The following is a 27845-nucleotide window of genomic DNA, read 5'->3' on the forward strand; positions in this document are numbered from 1 at the left end:
TGAAGGTTGCTGTGAGCTGTGACACCATCGCACTCTACGAAGGGCAACATAGTGAGACTCTCTCAAAAAAATAAAATACAATTCAATTAAATTAAAAAAAAATATATATATATACCCCTTTTTGTGCCCCTTTTGGCCCTCAACAATCCCTAACCTACTTTGTCTCTGGAGATTTTCCTATTCTGGACATTTATATGTAATCCTTGGTGATTAGCTTGTTTAACTTAACATAATTTTTCTTTTTTTTTGAGACAGAGTCTCACTTTGTCACTCTGTGTAGAGTGCAGTGGCATCATAGCTCATAGCAACCTCAAACTCCTGTGCTCAAACGATCTTGTCTCAGCCTCCCAAGTAGCTGGGACTATAGGCACCAGCCACAATGACTGACTATTTTTCTTTTAGAGATGGGGTCTCACTCTTGCTCAGGCTGAGCCCCTGAGCTCAAGCATTCCACTGCCTCGGCCTCCCGGAGTGCTAGGATTACAGACCTGAGCCACTGTGCTTGGCCAAACTTAACTTAATTTTTCAAGATTCATTGATGTGTGTAGTATGAATCAGAACTTCGTTCTTTTTATGATTGAATAATATTCTACTGTGTGGCTGTACCACATTTTGTTTATCCATTGATCAGTTAATGAACATTTGTTTTTTCCCAACCTTTGGCTATTATGAATAATGCCGCTATAAATACTTGTATGCGGGTTTTTGTGTGGATATGTTTTCATTTCTCTTGAGTGTGTACCTAGGAGTAGAACTGCCGGGTCATAAAGTAATTCTACATTTAATCATTTAAGGAACTGCCAGACTATTTTCCAAAGCAGCTGTACCATTATGTACTCCCAGTAGTAGCATATGTAGGTTCCAGTTACTTCATATCCCTGCCAACCAAACTATGCTTTTGAGAAGTAACAAACACAACTGCAGGACCCTACTCTAATTTGGGAAGCTAGTACATAGCTGCAAGAGGAGTATAGGAATGGAGAAGGGGGTCCTTCCTCTAAGCCCTTAGGATCAGCTAGGGAGAATATAGCAATCTCTAGTACTCTCGTTGACCCCGCAGGCTAGGTTAGCTGCCCTCTGACAAATGTGCTGCCCAAGCATGACTTATAGAACTTGCCATGCTTCCCCACTAAGATGTAAACTTAGGTAGGCAGGATTCTCAATTGCTCTTTATCTGTAGTACCTGAGCAGGGCGTGGCACATGATAGATGCTCAGTAAATGTTGAATGATTGACTGATTGATTGAACAAATGATTAAATATTTCTCTACTTGTGACTTCCATCCAAGGAATAAAGGAAAGAGCAGTTTTAGGGACAAAATGCAGCAAGGAGAGAAAAGAACACAACAATAGATGGAGGAGAAAGGGAAAGGAAGGCAAGAAGCCTAGGGACCTGATGTCACTTGGGATCGGGGATCGGCTTCTTAGTTAGGAGATCAAACTCAGAGTGAATGGACTTGCCTTAATCCTTTGCATTCCATCTGGCTGCATTTTTTCCCTAGCTATGTTCCCTTCTATTCTTTTTTGGAGAAAGTTTCACTTTGTTGCCCTCAGTAGAGTGCTATGGCATCATAGCTCGAAGCAACGTCCAACTCAAGCGATTCTCTTGCCTCAGCCTCCTGAGTAATTGGGACTACAGGCGCCTGCCACAACACATGGCTATTTTTAGAGACGAGGTCTTGCTCTGGCTCAGGCAATCTACCTGCCTTGGCCTCCCAGAGTGCTAGGATTACAGGTATGAGCCACTGCATCTGGCCCCTATTTTTTGTTATTATTTCTGTTTTTTGTTTTTGCAAGAATGATTTTTGTTTTTGCAAGAATAAGAAACAAAAAAGTACTCTATCCCTGTGGTATTAAAGGTACACTCAAGTATCTGAATAAAGAAAATGATCAATGAAAAAAAATAGAAAGGTAGTTGATATTATGAATGTAAAAGACTATATGAATCAACTCATCAAAATGAATCACAGAATTTAAAAGAATGGAGGTCAAAAAAGTTGACTACGAAGGATTTTTTTTTGAGATAGAGTCTCAAGCTGTTGCCCTGGGTAGGCAGCAACCTCAACTCTTGGGCTCAAGCTATCCTCTTGCCTCAGTTTTTCTATTTTTAGTGGAGATGGGGGTCTCACTCTGGCTCAGGCTGGTTTTAAACCTGTGAGCTCAGGCAAACCACCTGCCTTGGTCCCCCAAGTGCTGAGATTACAGGCATGAATCACTGCGCCCCACAGGATTTTTCTTTCTTTTCTTTTTTTGGGACAGAGTCTCAGTTTGTCACTCTCTGTAGAGTGCGGTGGCGTCAGAGCTCATAGCAACCTCAAACTTTTGGGCTTGGGTGGCACCTGTGGCTCAGTGAGTAGGGCGCTGGCCCCATATACTGAGGGTGGTGAGTTTGAACTGGCCCCAGCCAAACTGCAACAAAAAAATAGCCGGGCAAGAGAACTGCCTAACCCCAGGAGCTGGAGGTTGCTGTGAGCTGTGATGCCACAGCATTCTATCGAGGGCGATAAAATGTGACTGTCTCTAAAAAAAAAAAAAAAAACTCTTGGGCTCAAGCAATTCTCCTTAGTAGTTGGCATCACAAGCACCTGCTACAATGCCTGGCTATTTTTAGAGGTCTTGCTCTGACTCAGTCTGGTCTAGAACTTAAGAGTTCTTTTTTTTTTTTTCCTTTTGTAGTTTTTGGCTGGGGCCAGGTTTGAACCCACCACCTCTGGCACCCTACTCCTTGAGCCACAGGCACCGCCTAAGAGTTCTTTTCTCTTTTTTGAGGATTTTATTTTATTTTATTTTATTGTTTTATTTGAGATAGAATCTCACCATGTTGCCCTTGGTAGAGTGCTATGGCATCACAGTTCACAGCAATCTCAAACTCTTGGGGTTAAGCGATTCTCTTGCCTCAGACTCCCAAGTAGCTGGGACTACAGGCGCCTGCCTCAATGCCTGGCTATTTTTTGGTTGTAGTTGTCATTGTTGTTTGGCAGGCCTGGCCCGGATTGGAACCCACCATCTCTGGTGCATGTGGCTGGTGCCCTAGCCGCTAAGTTACAGGTGCTGAGCAGAGACTACAAAGGATTTTAAAGTAGGAAATCATACGTATAATTACTAGGAAGGGTTTTTTTTTTTTTTTTTTTTTTGTGGTTTTTGGCCGGGGCTGGGTTTGAACCCACCACCTCCGGCATATGGGACCGGCGCCCTACTCACTGAGCCACAGGCGCCGCCCTAGGAAGGGTTTTTAAGTAGGAAATCACACATACAGATTTTTCTCCAAAGAGAAGTAGATGGCCTATACCTAAAAAAGGTGACCATATTTTCATAGTGCATAAAAACAGGGCTTTTAGCTTGGTGCCTGTATCTCAGTGGTTAGGGCGCCAGCCACATACACACAGGCTAGCAGGTTTGAGCCTGGATTACAAAGAATTTTACTGGCCTGGGCCTACTAAACAATAACAACTACAACAACATCAAAATAGCTGAGTGTTGTGGCAGGTGCCTGTAGTCCCAGTTACTTGGGAGGCTGAGGCAAGAGAATCACTTAAGCCCAAGAGTTTGAGGTTGCTGTGAGCTGTGACGCGATAGCACTCTACTGAGGGTGACATAGTGAGAGTCTGTCTCAAACAAAGAAACAAACAAACAAATAGGCTTTCCTGGCAGCTTTACTCACATAAGGCTTCTGTACAAATCGTACCTTCTACTGGACTAATTTGTGAATCCAAACATCACCAGGTTATTAGTCCCTCTCTCCCAGAAGGCCCTCACATCTCCCTATCCTTAATTACTTCCTCTCCCTTCTCTGAAACCATACATGCACACATTTACACACATACCCCTCATCTTTCCTTTTCATGAATCCTTAGGGTAGCTTTGCCTTTTCCACTTTGTGTGTTTGGAAGGAAAATAAGCAAAATATATGAGATGCCAATGCAATTTCTCCTTTATCAGAACTCCACAGGACAATTACTAACCCAATCTGCCCTGTTTTATAGCTCTCATAACCTCTTTTATGAACACATTGTGACAAGGAGATGCAGACATTGATTATGGTAGCAGTTTTCAGCCACAGCAACATTCCTATTTAACTGCAAAGCACAGCTGCTGCCCGCAAGGATCACGTGACTTTTAAAATTACTGTACTTAGTAAGACTTTTCTCCTCCAGAGCCTATGTCCAAAACTGGGGAGGATTTCTCCTTGCCTCTTCTCCAGTGGCTTTTTGGCGCTATATAGGGTATCTTGCTGGAATCAATTTGGGGCTCTGAGTTTTTTTTTTGTTTGGTTTTCAGAAGAGGTTTGCAAGGGTTCAGGTGCAGGGGAAGCACATTTTTCATTACAAAAGAGCTAAGATAATAAAACACATTGGCAAATGCCAAGGGCAGTGGCTGGTTCCCAGGGGCTTGCCTGGCAAAGGTGCCAGGTACAGTAGATAAGCAGAGCCTATAGGATGGTGGGGGGTGGGAGGGACTCTAAAATTTGTAGAATTAGACTAGGAGTTACCGCTGGCAGCCTTCCCTCTTTGGGCTTCCATCTTCATCATCTGTTTAAGAGGACAATCTTAGTGACTCTAGCTAGTGGAGAAAGTAAGTTTTAGTGTACAAAAGAAATCCTGGTAACCTGACACTTTAGCTGATTGTGCCACGGGGCAGGGCAAGTCTAGCAGAGAAACCCAACCAGCATTTTTTCTTTTTCTTTTTCTTTTTTTGAGACATTGTCTCACTCTGTCACCCTGAGTCGAGTGCTCACAGCAACCTTAAACTCTAGTGCTTAAGTGATCCCCTTGCCTCCTGAGTAGCTGGTACTAAGGGTGCCACAACAACGCCTGGCTAGTTTTCCTATTTTTAGTAGAGACGGGGTCCCGTTCTTGTTCAGGCTGGTCTGTAACTCCTGAGCTCAAGAGATCCTTCCACCGCGGCCTGTAATCCTAGCGCTCTAGGAGGCTTGAGCTCATGAGTTACAGATCAACCTGAGCAAAAGCGGGACTTGAAACTGTCTCAAAGAATAAAAAGAAATGGGATTAGAGTTCAACAAACAAAGCCATTGTTGGGACCCCAAGCCTTTCTCTCTCTCTTTCTCTTTTTTTTTTTTTGCAGTTTTTGGCCAGGGTTGGGTTTGAACCCACCACCTCTGGCATATAGGGCCGGCATCCTACTCCTTTGAGCCACATGCACCGCCCGTCTCTCCCAATCCCTTTCTTTTCTTTCCCTTCTTTTTCTTTTGAGACAGAGTTTCACTATGTCGCCCTCCGTAGAGTGCTGTCACATCACAGTTCACAGCAACCTGAAACTCTTGGGCTCAAGAGATTGTCTTGCCTCAGGCTCACAAGTAGCTGGGACTACAGGCGCCTGCCACAACGCCCGCCTATTTTCTTGTTGCAGGTGTCGTTGTTTAGCAGGCCTTTGCCAGGCTCAAACCCGCCAGCCTCGGTGCATGTGGCTGGCGCCATGGCGCCATAACCCCATAACCATTGTGCTACGGACGCCAAGCCTTAATCCTTTTTTTTTTTTTGAGCCAGAGTCTCAACCATGTCGCCCTCCCCTCTGCAGAGTGCTGTGGCGTCACAGCTCACCAGCAACCTCAAACTCTTGGGCTTAAGCTATTCTCTTGCCTCAGCCTCCCAGTAGCTGGGACTACAGGTGCCCGCCACAACGCCCGGCTATTTTTTGGTTGCAGTTGTCGTTGTTTTAGCTAGCTGGGGTTGGGTTCGGCTGGCGCCATAACCACTGTGACGCCGAACCTTAATCTTTTTTTTGTTTTTTAAGCGAAGCATACACTTCCATCTACCTCCGCACTCTCATTTTAACCCGGCTTTTCCTGGGCGGGGCTCCCGAATCCCGCCCGCTGAAGCTCCTCCCAGCAGCCGTTCCGGGGCGGGGCTATCTCTGGCTCTCTTCTGCCCTTTCCCCAGCCGCATCTGATGGGCTTGGTGCGCTTTGCAGAGCTCCGAACACGTGCGCGGGTAAGCGCCCAGAGGGGAGAAGCCTCGGAGGTTTACTAGCCCCAGGAAAGAATCAGTGTGAGAGGTTTCTGCCGGGACTTGGGAAGAAATTGGGGTTTGTTCGCAGGTGATCCCAAGTTGGAAGGCATTTTGAAGAGATTTGGGAAACGATGGTCGCGTCTCGTTTTCTGCCGTTCCTCTTCTCCCTATGGAGTCACCTAGAGTTGAACCCCCAGAATCTCGCTCACCAGGCCCAAGGTCCAGGGACTTGAGAAGGTTTGTGAGGAGCAAGTATTTGGGTGGAACTGGATTACCCCCTCAACTTAAGCTCCTGAAAAGGCGCAGGCTATTTTACATTCATTTTTAGAGCGAACGAACAAAGAGCCATCTCTCTTCATTTCCCTTTCTGGCTCCTCCTGTTCCCCCTCCATACCATTTACCTCTTTCGACTCCAACATCAAACCCTTCGACCCCTCCACCTTCACTTCCTACTTCACCACCCCACCCCACCCCCCAACTACCTTCACCCTGCTGTACTTGTTACGGAAGGCCGTTCCAAATTGTTTCCCTTTATACCAGCTCCGTCTTCGGGAAGTTGCTGGGTCGGAAGGTATTATCCGAGTCCTTTCGCCCCAGCTGTAGGCAGCTGCCTAGGTTGCCCTTGTACCTAGGCAAGTGTTACACTGCTGGGAGAATAGCAGCCAGTAGCTGGTTGGCATTCTGGGCCAGGTTCATGCCAACTCTGTGTTGACTATGCCAGGATGCCAGCATAATTGCTTATCGATGAAAGTTAAATCTGCAAGAGCCTGACTTGCAGAGAGAAAACTATAGTCCAGACTTTCCAGAGTGGTTCTGGTCCAACAGATTTGGCTATAAGGAAGTTACTTGAATCACACCGTAGAAACAGGACAAAAGTAATCCATGCAGAGAATGGATTACAGTAGTGGGGGAATGTCACAATTTCGTTTTTAGTGCTTACTAAGTGCTCAAAAATGCTTTTTGTTAATTACACTGAAATCAAAGTGCATGGCACCCTCTCTCTTACCATAAAACCCAGTAATGATCCCTTTGTAGAGGGATTTCATAGTTAAAATATCTGTGAGATGCCCTATTAGGGAAATGTGAATGTGCTTTAAAATAACGGTTATTTTTTCTAGCCTTTGATGAACTATAAAAGTATAAATTGGTCCAGAGGCTTTGGGAACTAGCCCTAGCTACAGCCATAGTAATTTCTGCTTTGGACTGACAGTATATTTCTGTTAATTATTCGTAATCATTTTCAGGAATGAACAGAGTTGTTGCTCCTTTAAAGTAGGAAATATCGGGTCCTCCTTACGGTGATTTTGTATTGAAATACTAATTTTCTAAGGAGAAATGCCTCTCAGTTCCTCCTGTGAAAAGTAGCATCCTAGTTTCCAGAGAAGGAACTGGTGAGGATGTTAGGAGACGGGAATTGCTTATCAATGCTTGTTTTGTTCCATCAATTGGCCTTCGTTTAAAAGTATTCTCCCAGTGCTCCTGTTGCAATTGCTTAGCGCATGCTATTGATATTAAAAAAAAAAAGTATTCTCGGGCGGCGCCTGTGGCTCAGTCGGTAGGGCGCTGGCCCCATATACCGAGGGTGGCGGGTTCAAGCCCGGCCCCGGCCAAACTGCAACAAGAAAATAGCCGGGCGTTGTGGTGGACGCCTGTAGTCCCAGCTACTCGGGAGGCTGAGGCAAGAGAATCGCTTAAGCCCAGGAGTTAGAGGTTGCTGTGAGCTGTGTGAGGCCACGGCACTCTACCGAGGGCCATAAAGTGAGACTCTGTCTCTACAAAAAAAAAAAAAAAAAAAAAAAAAAAGTATTCTCCCTACTAAAAGTTGAGTGTATGAGGCCTCAAGTGTTAGGCCTCATAGTAGGGAGAATACTTTTTTTTTTTTTTAAGGCAAGTGTGAAATAGAGTTTACTGAGGAAGAGAAAAATAGGTTTACAGAGTTAGAAAGTCTACAAAGCAGGATAGTTTCACCATAGATGGCACATCAGCTTCCATTACCAGGACAAGTGGGTAAAGACGCCCCTCAGGTATTAATTTTTTTTTTTTTTTTTTTTTTAGAGACAGAATCTCACTTTGTCGCCCTTGGTAGAGTGCCGTCACAGCTCACAGCAACCTCCAGCTCTTGGACTTAAGTGATTCTCTTGCTTCAGCCTCCCGAGTAGCTGGGACTATGGGTGCCCGCCACAACGCCTGGCTATTTTTTTGTTGCAGTTTGGCTGGGGCCAGGCTTGAACCCACCTAAGCCCACCTCCCTCCCTCGGTACATGGGGCTGGCACCCTATTCACTGAGCCACAGGCGCCCTCCCCTAGGTATTAATTTTATTGTTATTTTTTATTTATTTATTTTTTTTGCAGTTTTTGGCCTGGGCTGGATTTAAACCTGCCACCTCCGGTATATGGGGCCAGCACCCTACTCCTTGAGCCACAGGTGCCGCCCGGTATTAATTTTAAATAGCTTTTTACTTAGGGATTTTAAGACTAGTGATCCCTATAGGGCCTGGGGGAATCAAAGCTTTGTGGTACTTACAGGCAAAGGGCAAATAATTCTTGAGGATATAGAAACTATGGTAAGTGGCACACAGCATTGTTTCTACCTCTACAAATAAGCGGCCTTAGGATCTGCTATTTTAGATGGAGTATGTACAGTAAAATTCATGGGAAATATACCATTTCTCAGAGCCAAATAACAAAAAAAGGAACTATACTAAGTCTGTCTTTTTTTGTTGTTGTTGATGAAATGTCGAGATCACTAAGCTTCTCAACTTCTTTGCTAAGAAGTTAAACAAAGGGGAGAGCAAAAGATATTTATTTAAAAACAGGAACAAAAATGCATATAGTATATATGTATGAGATTTAATGGGATGTTTTAATATGTTTACACTGTGGAATGATTAAATCAGGCTAATTATCAAATCCATCACCTCATGTACTTATGATATTTTTGTGGTAAAAACATTTATTATGGGGTGGCGCCTGTGGCTCAGTGGGTAGGGCACCAGCCCCATATACCAAGGGTGGCGGGTTCAAGCCCCAACAAAAAAATAGCTGGGCACTGTGGCGTAGCCCCAGCTATTCGGGAGGCTGAGGCAAGAGAATCACCTAAGCCCAGGAGTTGGAGGTTGCTGTGAGCCGTGGGATGCCATGGCACTCTACTAAAGGTGATAAAATGAGATTCTGTCTCTTAAAAAAAAAAAAAAAAAATTAGTATCAGCAATTTTGAAATGCACATGCATTGTTACTTGTTAGTGTCACTGTTCTGTGCCATATCACATAGATCACTAAAGCTTATTGTTTGTCTTTTTTAGGATGACTTGAAAGTAAGAAAATAGTGGCAGGCACGTAGTCTGCAGTATTCAGGTAAATGTCCTTCTTCATTCCTACATTGATTACCACCCTTGCACAGCATGTTGGCTAGTTGGTATCCATCAGGAAATAATTGGGAGGCAAATTTATTGATATTGCCCCCAACAAATTCAGCACCTGGGGTTGTGAAAAGCTGAGTAGGATTTTGTTGGTTTCTGTAAAGGCATGTAAGATCTTTGACATTATGAATGTCATTCCAAAACTGAAAAATTTATAGGGATATTGTAAATTTCATGAGGTAAAAAATATAGCATGTCTTGCTTTGTTCACTGCTAGATTACAATCCCAGTGCCTACCATATGATAGGAACTCTCTGAAAGTACTGAAAAGGCCCCCCAGGTCCCCAAGTATGGCTCCCCAAATGAATCCAAACATCACAGAACAAATCCTTTTACTAAAAAGCTTTTTTCTGTAAAATTTGCATTCACTCAAAAGCCTGGACTCAAGGATCCAGAAGGCCACCTGTGGCTCCAAGGCTATAGGTTCCCCCACTCCTGATAAGGATCTATAACCAGTGCTTCCATGACTGTATTGTCTTCTACCTGGGATGCCTAGGTATCTGAAACAACTGAGAAAGCTATTTCAGGACAACCAGCAGTTGTCAGCTGTCCAGGGTAATGTGATGCCTGTGATGGTGTTACACTGTTGGAAGAGCAAGTGCTGTCCTTATTGAGGTTTGGCTCCAAGCACTGTTTTGGTGGTTTGGCCAAGTACCTTTGGGTAGTGCTTTGCACCTCTGAGAGTGGAATGACTCCTCCTGTGGAGTTAGTCCTAGTCTAGGTGCAAACAATTTTTTTTTTTCTGTTAGCAAAGAACCTGTTGTAGGGGTAGCCTGTCATTGTTACATTATATCCTTGAATCCTAGATGTCTTCACCTGAAAAACCTGCCTCCATCAGGACCTCAGATCTCTGACAGCACTGTGACACCACACAGGTAATCTTTTTGTTGTGTAGGACCTAATTAAATTACCACAGCTCAAATGGGTGGAAAACCTTAGAAAATTATGTTTTAAAAAGTCATGAGGGAGTAGCTAGGTGTTGAGGTGGATACTTGTAGTCCTAGCTACTTGGAAGGCTGAGGCAAGAGAATTGCTTTAGCCCAAGAATCTGAAGTTGCTGTGAGCTATGACGCTATAGTACTCTACTGAGGGCAACAAAGTGAGACTGTCTCAAAAAAAAAAAAAAAAGTTATGAGGCCAGGCATGGTGGCGCATGCCTATAATCCTAGCACTCTGGGAGGCCAAGGTGGGTGGATAGCTTGAGCTCATGAGTTTGAGACCAGCCTGAGCAAAAAGCGAGGCCCTGTCTCTACTAAAAATAGAAAAACTGAGGCAGGAGGATCGCTTGAGCCGGAGAGTTTGAGGTTGTTGTGAGCTATGACGCCATGGCACTCTATCCAGGGTGACAGCTTGAGACTCTGTCTCACAAGAATGAAAACATATTCAGGGCGGCGCCTGTGGCTCAGTGAGTAGGGCGCCGGCTCCATATGCCCAGGGTGGCGGGTTCAAACCCGGCCCCGGCCAAACTGCAACCAAAAATTAGCCAGGCATTGTGGTGGGCGCCTATAGTCCAGCTACTTGGGAGGCTGAGGCAAGAGAATCGCTTAAGCCCAGGAGTTGGAGGTTGCTGTGAGCTGTGTGAGGCCATGGCACTCTACCGAGGGCCATAAAGTGAGACTCTGGCTCTACAAAAAAAAAAAAAAAGAAAAGAAAACATATTCAGTTGAAAAAGTTTAACTTTCCTCTGCACAATAATCAGATGGCAGTAGAGCCTTATGCAAACAAATGAGTCAGTGCATATCTGAACTGTAGTTATATATCTGCCAGAGGACCAGAGAACCTCTTGCTGCATCAGAGTTGAAGACAACATAAGGGCAATGCTTATCCAAGATCAGCTGGAATCAGGTGTAGAAAGCGGATCAGGTTTCAAGCAGAAGACCTAAGATTCATTGAAGAAAGGATTCACTCTAACAAATTTTGTCTTTCCAAAACTGGCTATATAGGGCACCAGGCACCTACACCGAGGCTGACAGGTTCAAACCCAGCCGGGGCCAGCTAAATCAACAATGACAACTATAACAACAACAACAACAACAAAATAGCTGGGCATTGTGCCTGCAGTCCCAGCTACTTGGGAGGCTGAGGCAAGAGAATTGCTTAAACCGAAGAGTTTGAGATTGCTGTGAGCTGTGACCCCCTGGTACTCTACCTAGGGCAATAGCATGAGACTCTGTCTAAAAAAAAAAAAAAAAAGGTTTTATTTCCTTAAATTCAAAAAAATTGAAGTATAACATACACAGTCACACACAAATCTTAAGTTCAATGGGTTTTGGAAAATGTGTACATATGTGTAACAACGCACCTGTCTAATCAAGATATGAAGCATTCCTATCTTGGGGAGGGGGAGGATTCTAATGTCATTAATGCTTCTGGTTTTAACTTTAAAATGCTGAGAACTCTATAGCATGTTTAATGTATGTGTGGACATAGAATCCTCCAAGTGTACTCATAATATTAAAATCCAACAATTTGGTGGCAGGTTCAAACCTAGCCCCGGCCAAAAAATAATAATAATAAAATCCAACAATTTTAGCTCGGATCCCATAGCACAGTGGTTACAGCACCAGCCACATACACCGAGGGTGGCAGGTTTGAACCCAGCCCTGGCTGGCTAAGCAATGACAACTGCAACAAAAAATAGCTGGGCGTTGTGGTGGGCGCCTGTAGTCCCAGCTAGCTGGGAGGCTGAGGCAAAAGAATTGCTTCAGCCCAAGAGTTTGAGGTTGCTGTGAGCTGTGATGACAGATCACTCTACCAAGGGTGACATAGTGAGACTTTCAAAAACAAAAAACCCAACAATTTTGTTATGACTGCTATGCATCCTAAACATTCCTTCCATGAAGTTTTACAGATGGTGAAGAAAAACTGAAAATAAAAATTTTGGAGAGGGTGGCACCTGTGGCTCAAAGGAGAAGTGTGCTGGCCCCATATGCCGGAGGTTGTCAGTTCAAACCTAGCCCTGGCCAAAAACCGCAAAAAAAAAAAAAAAAAAATTAAATAAAAAATAAAAATAAAAAAATAAAAATTCTGGAGAATATATACAATCACATAAAATATATTAAACAACAAAAAAATTAAAACAGCTTGATAAATTATAATCCAAACAGAATTCCAGATGCAGAAATACTTGAGTACCAGGGCTAGTTTGAAGAGTGGAGTGAATATGAATTAGTGCGATTTCCTGGCTGCAACAACAACAAAAAATAGCCAGGTGTTGTGGCAGGCACCTGTAGTCTCAGCTAGAGGTGAGGCTGAGGCAAGAGAATTGTTTAAGCCCAAGAGTGTGAGGTTGCAGTGAGCTATGACCTCACGGCACTCTACCAAGGGTGACAAAGTGAGACTGTCTCAAAAAAAAAAAAAAAAAAAAAGAATTTCTCTGTTACAACTCCAGCCCTGGACATGTGACCAGAGAAAACTGAAGTCTTCAAATCTAATGAAATCTGTGACCTATCCATTCCATTATCTCCTGTTACTGTGTAGGAGTTTATTTTGCCTGACTCCCGTTATCCTTTTAGGAACCTCCATTATGGGTTAATCCCCTCTTTGTCTTTCCAACTGCTTTTTTCCTAAGATTATCTTCTTGCTGATTGTGTTCAAGTCCTGCTCATAGTAAAACAAAAAACCTACCTTAACCCTGCTTTCTCTCCAGTCTCTTTATAACCAAATTTTTTTGCATTAGTTTTTATCTCCCTACTTTCTAGACAGCCTCTAGACTTCCCACATTTTACTAGAAGCAACTCTCAATATTACCAATGATGATGTCCATGTTTGTAAATCTTGTACATTTTTTTTAGTCTTTTGTCTTCATCTTCACCTTTAGGTAGGATTTGACCTTGTTGATCACCTTGTCCTTGAAGTGTTTTGGTTTTAAAGGCAACTACAATTTCTGTGCATTTTTCTCTCTACCTATATTCAGAAGGACCTCTGTAAGTTAACCACCCAAATGAGTATAATAAACTGGTCAACATACAGAGCAGGTCAACTATGGAGATTTTTTTGTCTTTTCCCTCCTACCTTTGCTAAGTAGGTCTCCTTTGCTGTATTTGATTGAAGTTTCTCAAGGGTTGATGCTAAGGCTGATCAGTTTATCTTTCAACTTCCACTTACTTCATTAACATGTAAATTTCTCAATAACTCATAACCTCAAAACCCATACCACTTACTTTAAAATCCTTTTGTCCCAACCCAAACTTCTTGTATTCACAACTGATTCTGTTTCAGTGCTCCTCTTCCCAATTACACTTCTTTCTCATCTCCAATACCCAAGCAAATTCATAAGACTTGCTTCTTTTCCTTCTAAATTATCTGTTCAGTTTGTCTACTATTCTCTGTCTTTGCCCCCTCTATTGTCTTAATGATATAAGCAGAATGATTCCCCACCCCCGAGACAGAGTCTCACGTTCTCGCCCTTGGTAGAGTGCTGAGGTGTCACAGCACACAGTAACCTCAAACTCTTGGGCTTGAGCGATTCTCTTGCCTCAGCCTCCCAAGTAGCTGGGACTATAGACACCTTCTATAACACCCGGCTATTTTTTGTTACAATTGGCATTGTTTTTAGCAGGCCCGGGCCCATTCAGACCCATGGGCCTCTGGTGTATATGGCCGGCACCCTAACCGCTGAGCCCAGAATGACTTTTCAAAAAACGCATGTCTGATTCAACAAGTTCTTCAATTTTTTTTTAAATTTTGAGTGGTATTAAGCAGGACATGTATTCACCAATTTATTTCAAGCATCAAGCGACTGCCTGTTCCTCTGCATTTGTATTTGAAACGTCAGGGTAATGGCCTTATCCTACCCATGTGGCTCTATGTAATATCTATGCAATTTCCCAAAATCTACCTCTGGGATTTCACACATTCTGATCCCTTCACCTGGAGGTTGCTTGATCTCCTTCACCTAGTTAATGGCCAACTTATCAGATAGTAGCCCAAACTTCAGTTTTTTGTTTTTGAGACAGGAGTCTCCCTCTGTCATCTTGGGTAGAGTGCTATGTCGTCATAGCTAACAGCATCCTGAAACTCTTGAGCTCAAGTATATTCTCTTCCTAAGTAGCTGGGACTACAGATGCCTGCCACAGCACCCAGCTAGTTTTTTGGGTTTTTTTGCTTTTTTTTTGTTATTGATACAGAGCCTCAAGCTGTGGCTGTGGGTAGAGTGCTGTGGCATCACAGCTCACAGCAATCTCCAACTCCTGGGCTTAAGGTATTCTCTTGCCTCAGCCTCCCAAGGGGCAGGGACTACAGGCTCCCACCACAAGGCCTGCTATGTTTTGGTTGTAGTTGTCATTGTTTGACAGGCCCGGGCTGGATTTGAACCCGCCTGCTCTAGTGGATGTGGCGCCTTAGCCCCTTTAGCTACCGTCACCAAGCCTTTTTTTTTTTTTTAAGTAGAGTCAGGGTCTCTCTTTTGCTCAGGCTATCTCAAACTCCTGAGCTCAAGTGATCCATGTGCCTTGGCCTCCCAAAGTGCTAGGATTACAGGTGTGAGCACCCCACATTCAAATTTCAGTTTCATAGGAAACCATCTCATCTCTCAGATTAGTCAACTAGCTTCGCTTTTATACCTATTGGTTCAATGTCTGTATGTAATGTAAGTAAGCTGCAGGAGGGCAAAGATTGCCTTATCTAGTAAGCAGCTGTTCCCCTGAGGCCTAACATACTGATGCAGTAGGTACCCAGGAAATACCTATATCACTGCATAAATTAGATTGAGGTAAAGTAATTCTTTGTACTGGCGACTTGCTACTTAAGTTGCAGATAAAGTATACCCTGAGATGGCTATGCTGTGCCATTTGGGGAGGATGGTTAAGATAGCAGAGTACGTTTATGGCTGTGCTATTTCAGGTATTGTCTGGTTAAGAGTCTTCAAGACTCCATTAACTAGCTTTTTCACCGTTGTTAAATTACATAACCCTTTAGTGTCTTAGTTTTCTCATCTACAAAAGATGACGATAATAGTAGCCGCCTTTTTTGGTTACTGTAAGCTTTTTTTTTATTGAGACAGTCTCACTCTGTCACCTTGGGTAGAGTGCTCTAGCATCATAAGCTCACAGCAACCTCAAACTCTTGGGCTCAGGCGATCCTCTTGCCTCAACCTCCCAAGTAGCTGTGATTACAGGCGTGAACCTCCGCACTAGGTCACTATTGTAAATTTGTGTGTAAAACCCTTATTGCGTTGCCCACCCTGTAGTAAGCACTCCATAATAATCATTAGTTATGCTGGAAAAGCCCCTACCTCCCAACAGAGTTCTGTGAGAGTGGTTGGGACAGTGGCATTCAGATACACTTGTCTTAAAGTATCAACTTAGCTGAGATCAGGCTCTGGTATCTCCGTATCTCAGTACCAGGGATGTTTTGACTTAAGTTAGGTTCACCAGTGGCGTAGCAGTCTTTTCAAGGGAATGGCCTCGATGTCTTCCGCCCCTAAGGATTCTGAGGCATAGAATTCCGAGATTAAAAACCAGCCAAAATAGTATCGCTTCCCCTTTGTATCTCCACACCCTGTCGCTTCCTACCATTCTTTGGCAAAAATATGGAACAAACCAGAGAGACTGCAAGTCAGATCTAAGCCAAGGACTTTAGCGAATTATTTCCAATGCATATCTTATTTAAACGTTGCAGTATGCTATTTGAGGGTTGAAAAGTAGCCCTTTTCAGACTTGGGACTCGAACCCATAAACCGTGGCTCTTCCTCCATTTCCCGCCTCTGACCGGTGGTGGAGAGGCGGGATCCCGGTTCAGAGAACAACGACCGCAGCCGGGGGCGGGAGAAAGGTACGCGAGCCGGGTAGGGGGAGGGGCCTGACGCGCTTCGAACCAGAACTCGAGGGCGTGGGTGCGAGCTCTCGCGAGAGGGGGTTTGTTCTTGGGCTGCAGTCGCTGCCGCCACCGCCTCTCACCAGCGCCGTTGCTGCGGGGGATTGTGGGATCCTCCGTCCCGCTCGCTGGGAGAGAGCTACCTCTCCTTTTCTCTCTCCCTTTCTCTAAGGTAGGCGTAAAGAGGGTAAGAGGTGGGGTGGGGTGGTCGGAGGTTCTCGGTGTCCGCTGGGAAGGGACGCCACCGCGACAGAGGCCGTGGGGAGCCGGCGGCGCGCCTTTCTTGCTCGCTCCCGCACGCGGTTCTGCCTCCCTCCACGCTGCGTATGTGAGCCGCCTGATCGGCGGCCGCCATGTTAGGAGCGCAGTGGCGGCGTAACCAGCCTTCTCAGGCAGCGGAGGTGAGCAGTCCCTGAGGGAGACGCGGCGAGCCAAAGGCCCGGGGTGCGGCGGGAGAGTCCGGGATGCTGAGGTCTGCTGATCGGCCAAGTTTCGCGCGTCCTGGGCTTTCTGTGGGCGGGGACGGGACAACAAACCCGTTACACGCGGGCTACTGCGCGAGGGGGAGGGAGGAGCGCTCGAGGCCTGAGGGACAAGACTGTATTGGAGGCCTGCCGTTGGGGGAGGATGGTTGAGATGGCAAAGTCCTTGGCTAGCGCCAGCCCCAAATAATCCGTTTGTCTTTATTCCTTCCTCTGAAAGTGCTCCAAAATGGAGGCTTTCGCAGATTCTGAAAGCTTGCTGTTTGAGCAACATTTGTTTCTTTCCCGTGTCACGGCCTTCGCGCCGCTTCTCGCCGGTCGCTTCATGGCGCCCCTTAAGACCCCCCCTCCCACACACAGCCGCGCGCGCGCTGTTATTAGCTGGACACCAGAAACAATTCCCTGCCCTCCCATCGCGTAAAAATGGCCGAAAAAATGAAACGTTAACGCTTGTTTCTCGTATTGCGTCGTGGAAAAAGCCCTCCTGCAGTATGTTGCAAGGGAGGAGATTTACTGGTTTAGTCAGTCACCTCACATAATTTTTATCAAAATTAAGTTCGGGTTCCTCTACAGAGGATCGTGTGGTAGGAGACCTTCCGGTTTCCAGACAAAGAGTTGGAAGAGCACCGTGTTGTAGTCGCCGTGTCGTGGTTCATTTCTAGCGCTGTGCGGTGTTCTGTGTTCTACATTTACGGTGGATGAATATCCCCTAGGTGTTCATCTTGTCCTGTAGCCCTGTTCTGTGGAATATTCCTACTGGATCGGTTACAGTTTTTCAGCTGGACATTTCTAGAACGGTGATTCTGAAATTTCTAGTCTTTCATGCGCGCTGGAATTATCTGAAGAGTCGTTGATTTCGAAGGTTGTAGTCACGAGATTTTGTATTAATGCTGCGTTGTGTGTTGAAGCTTGGTTTAAGATTTTTAAATAGTCGGAAAAATACGTTTTTCTTCCAGGAAGATTTAGACTATGAGAGCAAAAATTATATTTTATGCTATTTCCGTAATTGTTCAAGATAAAATTTTCCTTTGAAAAATATTTTACTAATGGCTCAGTCATGTACGCAGCCTATCGACACAGTTTTTCAACATTAATAATGTTTTAGAAATAAAGAAGGGCGGGGAGGGTACAGATTCTTGTTGGAAAACATTCTAGATCGTGCCCTTCCATTTAAATACAATGTTTTTACAAACTGGAAATTAAGCACCATCGAAGTGCTGTGTGATGATGCTTCTGGTTGGTTATGTAAGATTTGAAAGACCGTTTAGCCACAAGATACTTTGTATCGAAGTGCTTTAAATTTACGTTTTTTCCTTTGCATTTAATATTACCTGCTTATAACACTAGTTTATACTTTACCCAGATAGGAAATTTTGCTTTATCTTCACATATTTGCTTTTTCAACTGTGTACAGCTTATATAGCATTTTGAACTAATTCAGAAGGATTTAATGTTACCTTTATTCTGAGCATTTATATCAAAGCCTTTAAATACAAGTACTTTTGTTAATAATGCTTTCAGAAAATGTAAACTCTAGTATTATAAATCATTTAATGATATTAACTAGTTAGATTTTACCTGGGGAATGCAGCCATAATGTCATGTAAGTTTTGGAAGTATGACATACTTCAAATTCCAAATTTTATAGACAGAAAAATTAAAGGCCAGATGGGTCCTGGTTAGGTCCTGGTTATATAGTTAACCAGTATGGTCTAGAACTCTTGGGTCTTGATTTGATCAATGGAAGGGCTAAAAGGAATTTATTTTAGAGAAATAGTATGTCAAAGGTGTGTGTGTGAGTGAATATTAATAGTAGCCATTAAGCATGTTAGAAATCTGAAACTACAAATTTGGGGGTCTTCTAATTTTAATGTGGAAATGAAAATCTGTACAGTTACTTAAAATGATATTTTGGGAGTAATGATGTGAAATGATAATTATATGAATTATTAACTGGAAAAGAAAATGTAAAAGCTCAAGTGTCAAATTTAATTCATTTGTTTTTAGAGGAATGTACAGAAAAGCCTGGAAATAGAATTGTACTCCAAAATACTGTTTGCTCAGGATGTTGGCACTATGAGTGATGTGTGTTTCCTGGTGTTTTTCTGAAATTTCCACAAGAAATTACCTTCACTTTTATGAGGGAAAAGATGAAACAGGATTTTGTAAATGTTAGAATTGCTTAAAAGATCAGAATCTTGTATTTTTTAAGGGGAATTGAGATAGAATTGAACCAGCTTTTTGGAGTGTAAAAGTACAGAATGTTGAGAAGTGGCAAAAAGGGCTGGTTGTGTATGACAGCGATCTGAGAAGGTTTTTAGATAAAAATGTTAAAATTGTTATTAGGGGGGCGGCACCTGTGGCTCAAAGGGCTAGGGCGCCGGCCCCATATCCTGGAGGTGGTGGGTTCAAAACCAGCCCCGGCCAAAAATTGCAAAAAAAAAAAAAATGTTATTAGGACTAATACTGATTAGCTTACAATATGAATGCAACTATTAACAATATACGAATGATCAAAGCCATAGAAATGAATAATAGGTTCTTAATTGTTCTTAGCACATCTTAGTTAAGAGTGCTTGTTTCTATGCATCTCCTTTAGTTAGAATTATGTAAAACTATCCCATGCTCCTGGCAACAGGTTCTAAAAGTGGATGACTGACTGAACATCTGGGATGGACAAAATTAGTTTGTTGGGGGTGGGGAGGGAGGATTGTAGACTACCAGTGTAATTTTACTACTTTATATATACATCTGCTATTTTTTTTTTTTTTTTTCATGACAGTCTCACTATGTCGCCCTAGATAGAGCGCTATGGTGTCACAGCTCACAGCAACCTCAAACTCTCCGGCTTAAGTGATTCTCTTGCCTCAGCCTCCCAAGTAGCTGGGACTACAGGCACCCACCACAATGCCCGGCTATTTTTTGTTGCAGTTGTCCTTGTTTAGCTGTCCTGGGCCAGATTGGAACCCACCAGCCTAGGTATGTGGCTGGCACTGTAACCACTGTGCTACAGGCACCGAGCCTACTATTTTCTTTATATATCCTTGGTTATTCCAAGGTCTTAACACGGTCCAGGAAATGAAGTACTGTATGTGATTTGTAATTCTTAGCTATGTACTGGTCCTGTGGACCTTTCTCGTTGGATCATTAAGACCAAGGGCGCTGGGGGGTGGGGTTGGAAAGTAGGTCTCCTATTATCTGGGCTAGAACGCAGTGGCATCATCATAGCTCACTGTGGCCTCCAAACCTTGGGCTTGAGCAGTACTCCCCCCTCAGCCTGCCAAAGTGCTAGGTGTGAGCTACCAGGCCCAGCCTAGATAATGTGCCTTTGAAGGGGTTTTATATGCTTTTGTTTTCGTTTTGAGACAAAGTTTCACTTTGTTGCCCTCGGTAGAGTGCTGTGGCATGGTAGCTCACAGCAACCTCTAACTCTTGGACACAAGTGGATTCTCTTGCCTCAGTCTCCAGAGTAGCTGGGACTCCGGATGCCTGCCACAACACCAGGCTGTTTTTAGAGACTGGGTCTTGCTCTGGCTCATGCTGGTCTTGGACCTGTGAGCCACTGCACCCTGCCCAATACTTGTTCTTTTTAAAAGACATTTTAAAAAGCCATAGCTGGCATTCTTGCTCATCTAGAATCCCATTAACTTGTGGTGGTTGGTACATATTCTCAGGCAGAAACTGATTAGTAGGTAAACAAAAAGGGTGCCCTTGGTTTGGAGTTAAGGGTGAACTAGGTCTTCCCCAGCTACTGCTGCTGGGTAAGAAAAGTAAAAAGCTTCTGGTACCTAGGGTGTCTTAGTGAACCAGCTGTAAATGCTGCAAATATGGAAGGTAATTAATATTAGGGTCTAAATAGGATCTTTGATTTGCTGTATCATCAGTTTATGAAGAAGCCCAACTTTCAGATCTTTCATTCATGTATGGTTTTTATTTCCTGTAGGAATTATTAGGATATTAAACCTTCCCCTTTGGGTATATAACTAAAAGAAGAGTGAACATTTAAATATGAAATTTAGAGTGTTTGAGCATCTAACTCAGGCGGTAGTTGGTGAAGGACTGACATCAGAGAAATACCGGTGTTTGAACTTAAAATAGTCTTCCCCTGAGAAGATGTGAACAGCAAACCAATTTAATGCTTGCTAGTGTCTCTCCATGTGTGGGCCATAAGTATCCTGGAAGAGTACTATGGAGGTGGAAGTTTTACACTTATGCACCAGGAATCACCAAGGAATATTAGTAGTATTCTTGGTAATGGTAAGAAATTGAGAATAGTTTAAAAGTTCATTATCTGCAGAACAAATATATGTGCATACTTAGTGGTATCAATATTGCAGTGAAAATAGAGGTTTAATTAACTTAGTTATAAATGTCAATAAATCAGTTTTTAAAGTAAGATAAATATATATTAAATCAATTTGTATGAAGTTCAGAAATGCCAAATTAACACTTTTTAAAAGGATACATATATTAAATGGTAGAGATGGGTTGGAAATTGCCAGGTAAGAGATTTCTTGAGTCTTGTTAATGTTCTGTTTCTATCCTTGGGTACTCGTGCATGCACTAGGGCTTGTGTAATGTATTAGATGATTAGAAAGGAGTGCTAAACCTTAAGAGAGTTACTAGTACCCTGTTTCCCCGAAAATAAGACCTATTTACAGGAAAGATAAGACGACCCCTGAAAATAAGACCTAGCACATCTTTGGGAGCACACCTTAAAATAAGACACTGTCTTATTTTCGGGGAAACAGTATTGCACAAAATGAGGACAAGAAGGACGCATCCATATAATAGTTTTTACACAAGCACCAAACATTGTCTATAAATAAACTATCAAGCAGACCTTTGGATAGATACTGGGTTATGGTAGGAAATAGGTTTAGAGAAATAGGATGGGATCATATAAAAGGAATTGAAAGGCACACTGGACTTCATGTTGTAAGTGGTAGGTGTTCGAGTAGGAGAATGTGAAATAAGTTTCAGGTGGCTTATATTGGAAAGTGATGAGCTGTGAGCTTGGAGGAAAGAGGCCAGCTGAAAGTTCTGGGGATCTCCTTTCCATTAAGGAGTGATGGAGGAATAGAAATGTAAGGGCTGCATTTTGAAGGACAAGAAGATTAAGCACAGATTGACAATAGAAAATGAACAAGAAAAAGGTTTTGAGTTATCCATTTTGTCTAGAATCAGCTTCTCTTCTATGATTTTACTTGTCAAAGTTACTACTAGTCTTTAATTCTGTTTTCTTTGGTTGTAGCCTTTGTCGTCGTTTGGGGGGCCCAGGCTGGATTCGAACCTGCCAGCTCAGGTGTATGTGGCTGGCGCCTTAGCCACTTGAGCCACAAGCGCTGAGCCTAAATCTGTTTGTTTTTTCTTTCTTTCCTCTCTCTTTCTCTTTTTCTTTCTCTCTCTCTCCCCCCTCTTTTCTTTTTCTTTCCTTCCTTTCCTGTCTTTCTTTCTTAACTGATTCTTGGAGAGGTTTGACAGCTCAAATTTGAATTTCAGCTTTGAGTAGAAATCGTTAGGATATTATAGTTGATATATGAAATAGAGTACAAGTGAGAAAGATTTATTAGTTCTTTATTATTCACGTGCATCTCTTAACCACTAAAATTTTTGTCTAAAAAATAAGGAAAAAGTTGACCTTTTTATTTTTATTTATTTATTTATTTTTTTATTTTTTTTGAGACAAGAGTCTCACTATGTTGCCCTGGGTAGAGTGCTGTGGCGTCACAGCTCATAGCAACCTTAAACTCTTGGGCTCAAGCGATTCTCTTGCCTCAGCCTCCTAAGTAGCTAGGACAACAAGCACCCACCACAATGCCTGGCTATTTTTTTGTTGTAGTTGTCATTGTTTTTAGCAGGCCTGGGCTGGGTTTGAACCCACCAGCCCTGGTGTATGTGGCCGGCACCCTAACCATTGAGCAATGCGCACAGAGCCTTTTAGTTTTATGAGGATAAATTTGCAAGAATGCTTACTGAAGACCATATTATGCTAATTCCTATTTGTATGTTGGAAAACAGGTGTGAAGTAATTTGCTCAAGGTCACACAGCTATTTTTAGTAGCACCAGGATTCAAATCAAGGCATTTGAACTCAGTAAATTCATTGTATATGAAATTACAGAGTTGTACAAATATTTGTGTAAGCCAGAAGAGAGTGGAGGGAAAAATCTAACTTTAGAGTAGTGGTTCTCAACCTTCCTAATGCTGCGACCCTTTAAAACAGTTCCTCATGTTGTGGTGATCCCCCAACCATAAAATTAGTTCGTTGCTACTTCATAATTTTGTAATTTTGCTATTGTTATGAATTGGCAATGTAAATATCTGATATGCAGGATGTATTTTCACTGCTACAAAGGTGTTGTGCCCACAGGTTGAGAACCACTGCTTCAGAGAAAGAGTTGATTTTGCTTATGTAGAGAATGAAGTCATGTCATAGATTGGACATTATTAGGTAAATGGAATAACTTATGTCTTGTAGTATGGGTTTACTTAATCTGTTTTCTGTATAGCTTTAATTTGAAAATATTTCATGCCTAATTGAAAGTCACTAGGAAAACTGTTTAACAGCCTAGGAAGAAGAAAAATACTATTTCAGATCTGAGTGGGAATTCACTCTGATTAATGAAATTAAGGAAGTTTTCTATCTTCTCGGCAACTGAAGCCACTCTGCAACATTTTTACCTACTGTTAATTAGGCTAAGGATCAAAAAATTTGACTAGAAGTTGAATACAAGGCTGTCAGCAGGATTAAGAGCAGTAGTCTTAAAAAACTTGAAAGTATTCATGCTTGTTTTTCAGCCCTCTGGCGCTACACTTTATAATGTTCTCTCTTTCCTATTGTGGGATAACATAGCTTTATATAAAAACAAAATTAATAGAGTTGGAACTTTATTTTCTGCACATTTGGTAAATAACTTTTAATTTGAAAAAGCTCTTAAGCCACATACATGCCATATGAAATTAAATTGACACTCAGAGTATAAGACCAGAAAATTGAATAGATTATCCCATTGTATAATCAAAAAATAAAACATTAAAGGAAATAATTGTTACAAAATATATGGAGAATAAGATATAACATTAACATTATTAAAACGAAATTTTTGTAACACTTTTAAAACTCGGCCTGTTGCTCAGTGACTAGGGCACCACCCACATACATTAAATAAGGAAGGAATAACTAACCAAACCTTATACTTCAACTGAAAATGAGTGTGGTGCTTGGTTTAACCTGACCACAGGAATCTTTATTTTTGTGTGGTTGATGACAAAAATCAAGCAGCTAATCTTTCCAAATGGTGCTGCTTTGAAATTACTGATGATGAACTCTCCCTTCTATGCGTGACATTTTTGCTAAATTAGTTTTAAGCATACTCAGTAAGTTTTCACATGAATAAGTTAATAAATTATAAGGGTATTTGACAAATCTGAAAATTCTCTCCACCCCTTTGTGTGTATCATTCAGAAGAGGAAAATACAAATTTTTTTTAATTAATTAATTAATTTTTTTTGTGTGTGTGAAATTCTGTTGCCCTCAGTAGAGAGGTCTGGCATCTACAGGTACCTGCCACAACGCCTGGCTATTTTTTAGAGATGACGTCTAGGTTTTGCTCAGGCTGGTCTCAACCTGTGAGCTCAAGCAGTCCACCACCTCGGCCTCCGAAGTCCTGGAATTACAGGCGTGAGTCACTGGGCCTGGCCTTACAAGAAAGTTTTCTAGCTGTTGCTTACAGATTTGTTTGAGGTCTTGTTCTGTTCAGGCTGTAGTGCTGTGGCACAGTTACAGCTCACTACAGCCTTGAACTGCTGGGCTTAAGCAATCCTTCTGCCTCAGCCTCCTGAGTAGATGGGATATTATAGGCATGTGCCACTATGCCCAGCTAATTTTTATTTATTTATTTATTGGTAGAAACTGAGTAGACTGGGTCGATGTTGCCCAGGCTGCTCTTGAACTCTTGGCCTCAAACAATCCTCTGGCCTTAACCCACCTAACATCCTCCTAGGATGATAGGCATGAGCCATTGCACCTGGCCATTTTATACTAAAATATTTTTGATATCAGAGGGTTGCAATAATGTCAACGTGAAGATATTTTTTCCTTTTACCTTTATGGTTATACTTTTTTTGAGACAGAATCTTCCTTTTTTTTTTTTTTTTGTAGAGACAGAGTCTCACTTTATGGCCCTTGGTAGAGTGCCATGGCCTCACGCAGCTCACAGCAACCTCCAACTCCTGGGCTTAAGCGATTCTCTTGCCTCAGCCTCCCGAGTAGCTGGGACTACAGGCACCCACCACAACGCCTGGCTATTTTTTTTGGTTGCAGTTTGGCCGGGGCCGGCGCCTTACCGACTGAGCCATAGGCGCCGCTGAGACAGAATCTTCCTGTTGCCCAAGCCTAATGCCTAGCTCACAGCAACCTGAAACTAATGGGCTCAGGGAGTCCTGCTTCGGCCTCCTGTGTAGCTGGGAACTACAGGCACATGCGCTACCACAACTAGCTGGGGTTTTTTTTGTTGTTTGTTTGTTTGTTTTTAGTAAAGAGGGGGGTCTCTTGCTCAGGCTAGTCTTGAACTCCTAAACTCAAGTGATCCTCCTACCTTGGCCTTCCAGAATGCTAGGATTATAGGGGAGAGCCACTATGCCCAGACCTCTGTGTCATCTTTTGATGATTTTATAGCTGTTATTATTAAACCACTTTAAAGTTAGTTTTTAAGAAGTAATTATTTCACACAATTGAGGACATAACAAAGATCCATATGGTAGTAGATAGCTGGTAGATGACTTTTAAAATTTTTAATTTTGAATTTAGAAGCTGAAGGTCTTTTTATTTTTTTCCTGTAAGGTCTTCTTTTTTTTGTTGTTGTTGTGGTTGTTGTTGTTTTGGTGGGTTTTTTTGCAGTTTTTTGGCCGGGGCTGGGTTTGAACCCACCACTTCCAGCATATGGGGCCAGTGCCCTACTCCTTTGAGCCACAGGCGCCGCCCCTCCTGTAAGGTCTTCTAAAGAACTAAAGTTGGCTTGTGCTCATTTTATCCCTATAAATAACCATCTGAAAGAATGACTAAGGACACATGGGTAATCTTTATTTTATGTAGTACTGAAACAACTATTTGCTTTTGGTCTCCAAATTTTCAGGGTGTGTTGTCAGATTTTTATAATTTTCTGAAATAACTTTCAGTTTTTCTAATTGGAGAAGAAAATAAATCCAATAAAGGATTGTCAGATACTCATGAGAAATAAAACTGATAGAATCATTAACTTCTAAGTTTTAACCATACATAGGGATATTATTTATTCAGATGTTGAATGTGAATTTAATATTTTTTAAGACCCTTTAAAATGGTATCATAAAAAAATTTATGTTCCATGTTAAAGGTGTCTGTAAAATTGAGTTTTAAGCCAATCTGCTAAAGAAATTATCAGCTTGTAGTGGAAGGGTTTGTTTGGAGGTTTTTTTTTTTTTTTTTTTGTTTTCTGGTATTAGAGTGGAGTTGCTTTCTTTATCAAAAGTGAAAAGTTCTGTATTGGTGGGCATTCAGTTTATTAGAGATTTTAAATGTGTAAATTGGATTTTGACATTGCTTTTTTTCCTCAAAGGAGCCATTTCAAAGCTGTGTTAACCTTGCTAATTTGCTATGAAAAGGGAATTTTACAACTATGAGAAAAAGTAAGAAGGGTAAACTTCTATAAAATGTTAGTATTTAGTAAATGTCTCAATGTTGTGCTAACTTTTAGTAGACACCAAGTCCTGTCTAAATGAACTTTAAAAATGGCTTGGACATTTTATGTTTAACATTGACCAGAGATAGTAGAAAAGCTGTTTTCAAAAGTGTTTTCTCAACAGTGTTGTTGTATCTGATTTCTCTCAATTTTTTTGTTCTAATAAAATAATTTTTAGGAATTGGTTTAATTTTTTTTTCTTTTTTTTTTTTTATTGTTGGGGATTCATTGAGGGTACAGTAAGCCAGGTTACACTGATAGCAATTGTTAGGTAAAGTCCCTCTGGAATTGGTTTAATTTGTAATTTGACTAAAAATTGAACTAATGTCCTTGTACAGAGCTGCCTTTTAAGTTGAAACTTTGAACATCTTAAAATCATTAAGGTTTTTGTCATGGAATTACCCATTGTCACTGCAATTTACATTGTTTGTCTTGCCCCCTACCCCCTTTTCTGAGTTCTTACATCCATTTTGTGTTTTGTCTTAAGGTTATTATCTTTTACCTTTTCTTCTCAACTTTTCCTTTTGTATATCCACTGTTTTCATATAAGCTACAACAAAATTGAGAGTTTAGTAATCCAACAACCCTATTTCCTTAAAAGATGCCAATTTAAAAACTTTTACCCATAATAATACCATTATATAATTTCTTTAAGGAAAAAAAATACAGTTCTTTCAAAAAACTGACTTTTCAGTAATACAGCGTTTGGCTGTATCATGAAAGTCAAAGCCACAATCAGTAATAAGCCTGATGTTTAAACATTTTTATCTTTAAAACCTCTAAGGATTTTGACTTTTTAAAAATAAAATATATATGAAAATTTAGATTCAGGTGAGCCAGTTATATAAATAAAGAAAAAATTACAGGGTCCGCCAATGTTTACATAGCATTTCGATTACCATTGTATGGCATTTTATAAGATACTTCAAAGAAACTTTCATCCAGAGAAGTCCACTTGCCTTTTTTAGTCTTTTCTTAAAGCTTAAAGTTTATATAGTGGATCTCATCTAGAATTACTTTCCTTTGGTGTCTCAAATTCATCTTTCTTGGTGTGTAAAAGCATCTTTAACTCTCAGCCACCTCTGATAGCATATCTGTCTCCTTTTTTTCATGTTGCTACATCTATTTTTAAAAGTCTAGCCTAAATCTTTCTTGCCTGTGACTTTTTTTTAAATAAAATATTTCCTCAGCTGCTGTACTTATCCAATATATCCTTGCTTAAATCTATCACTGGTGGAATTAGTCCCATAATAGACTGGTACCTACTAAATAATTTTGTCTGGTTTTTACTGTAATATAGACATACAAAACTAAGCAATGCCTGATCACAGAATTCTGTAGCAAACAACTTCAGGTTTGTTTCTTTATATAGTTCTGATTATAAAATTGTTTCACCAAGGACATTTGTTATATGTCTTCTAATGAATATTTTATGAGTATCA

At 41.8% G+C, this 27845-nt stretch overlaps 1 protein-coding gene and 1 non-coding gene across 12 annotated transcripts in view; both read left to right on the forward strand.

Annotated features, from left to right (window-relative positions):
• The first annotated feature begins 5925 nt into the window (after positions 1–5925).
• Positions 5926–27845, forward strand: part of MATR3 (matrin 3) — a 45032-nt gene continuing 23112 nt past the window's right edge. For 2 of the 11 annotated variants that reach the window (XM_053566420.1, XM_053566421.1), the window contains exon 1: positions 16192–16372. Coding sequence is in view for 1 of the 11 variants with exons in the window: in XM_053566416.1 (XP_053422391.1) it covers positions 16554–16601 (48 nt within the window). In the remaining 10 variants the exon portion in view is untranslated. Of the gene's footprint in view, positions 5948–6186; positions 6203–9267; positions 9320–10190; positions 10260–16191; positions 16602–16651; positions 16673–27845 lie in introns of those variants that run through there. The other 9 variants (XM_053566411.1, XM_053566415.1, XM_053566412.1 and 6 more) reach the window with 8 other exon arrangements.
• LOC128569404 (small nucleolar RNA SNORA74) lies at positions 9916–10116 on the forward strand. The gene has a single exon (XR_008375359.1). It is a non-coding gene; the product is annotated as a small nucleolar RNA SNORA74 (small nucleolar RNA).

Source organism: Nycticebus coucang, chromosome 17, assembly GCF_027406575.1.
Source record: "Nycticebus coucang isolate mNycCou1 chromosome 17, mNycCou1.pri, whole genome shotgun sequence".
In the NCBI taxonomy this organism is placed as follows: domain Eukaryota; kingdom Metazoa; phylum Chordata; class Mammalia; order Primates; family Lorisidae; genus Nycticebus; species Nycticebus coucang.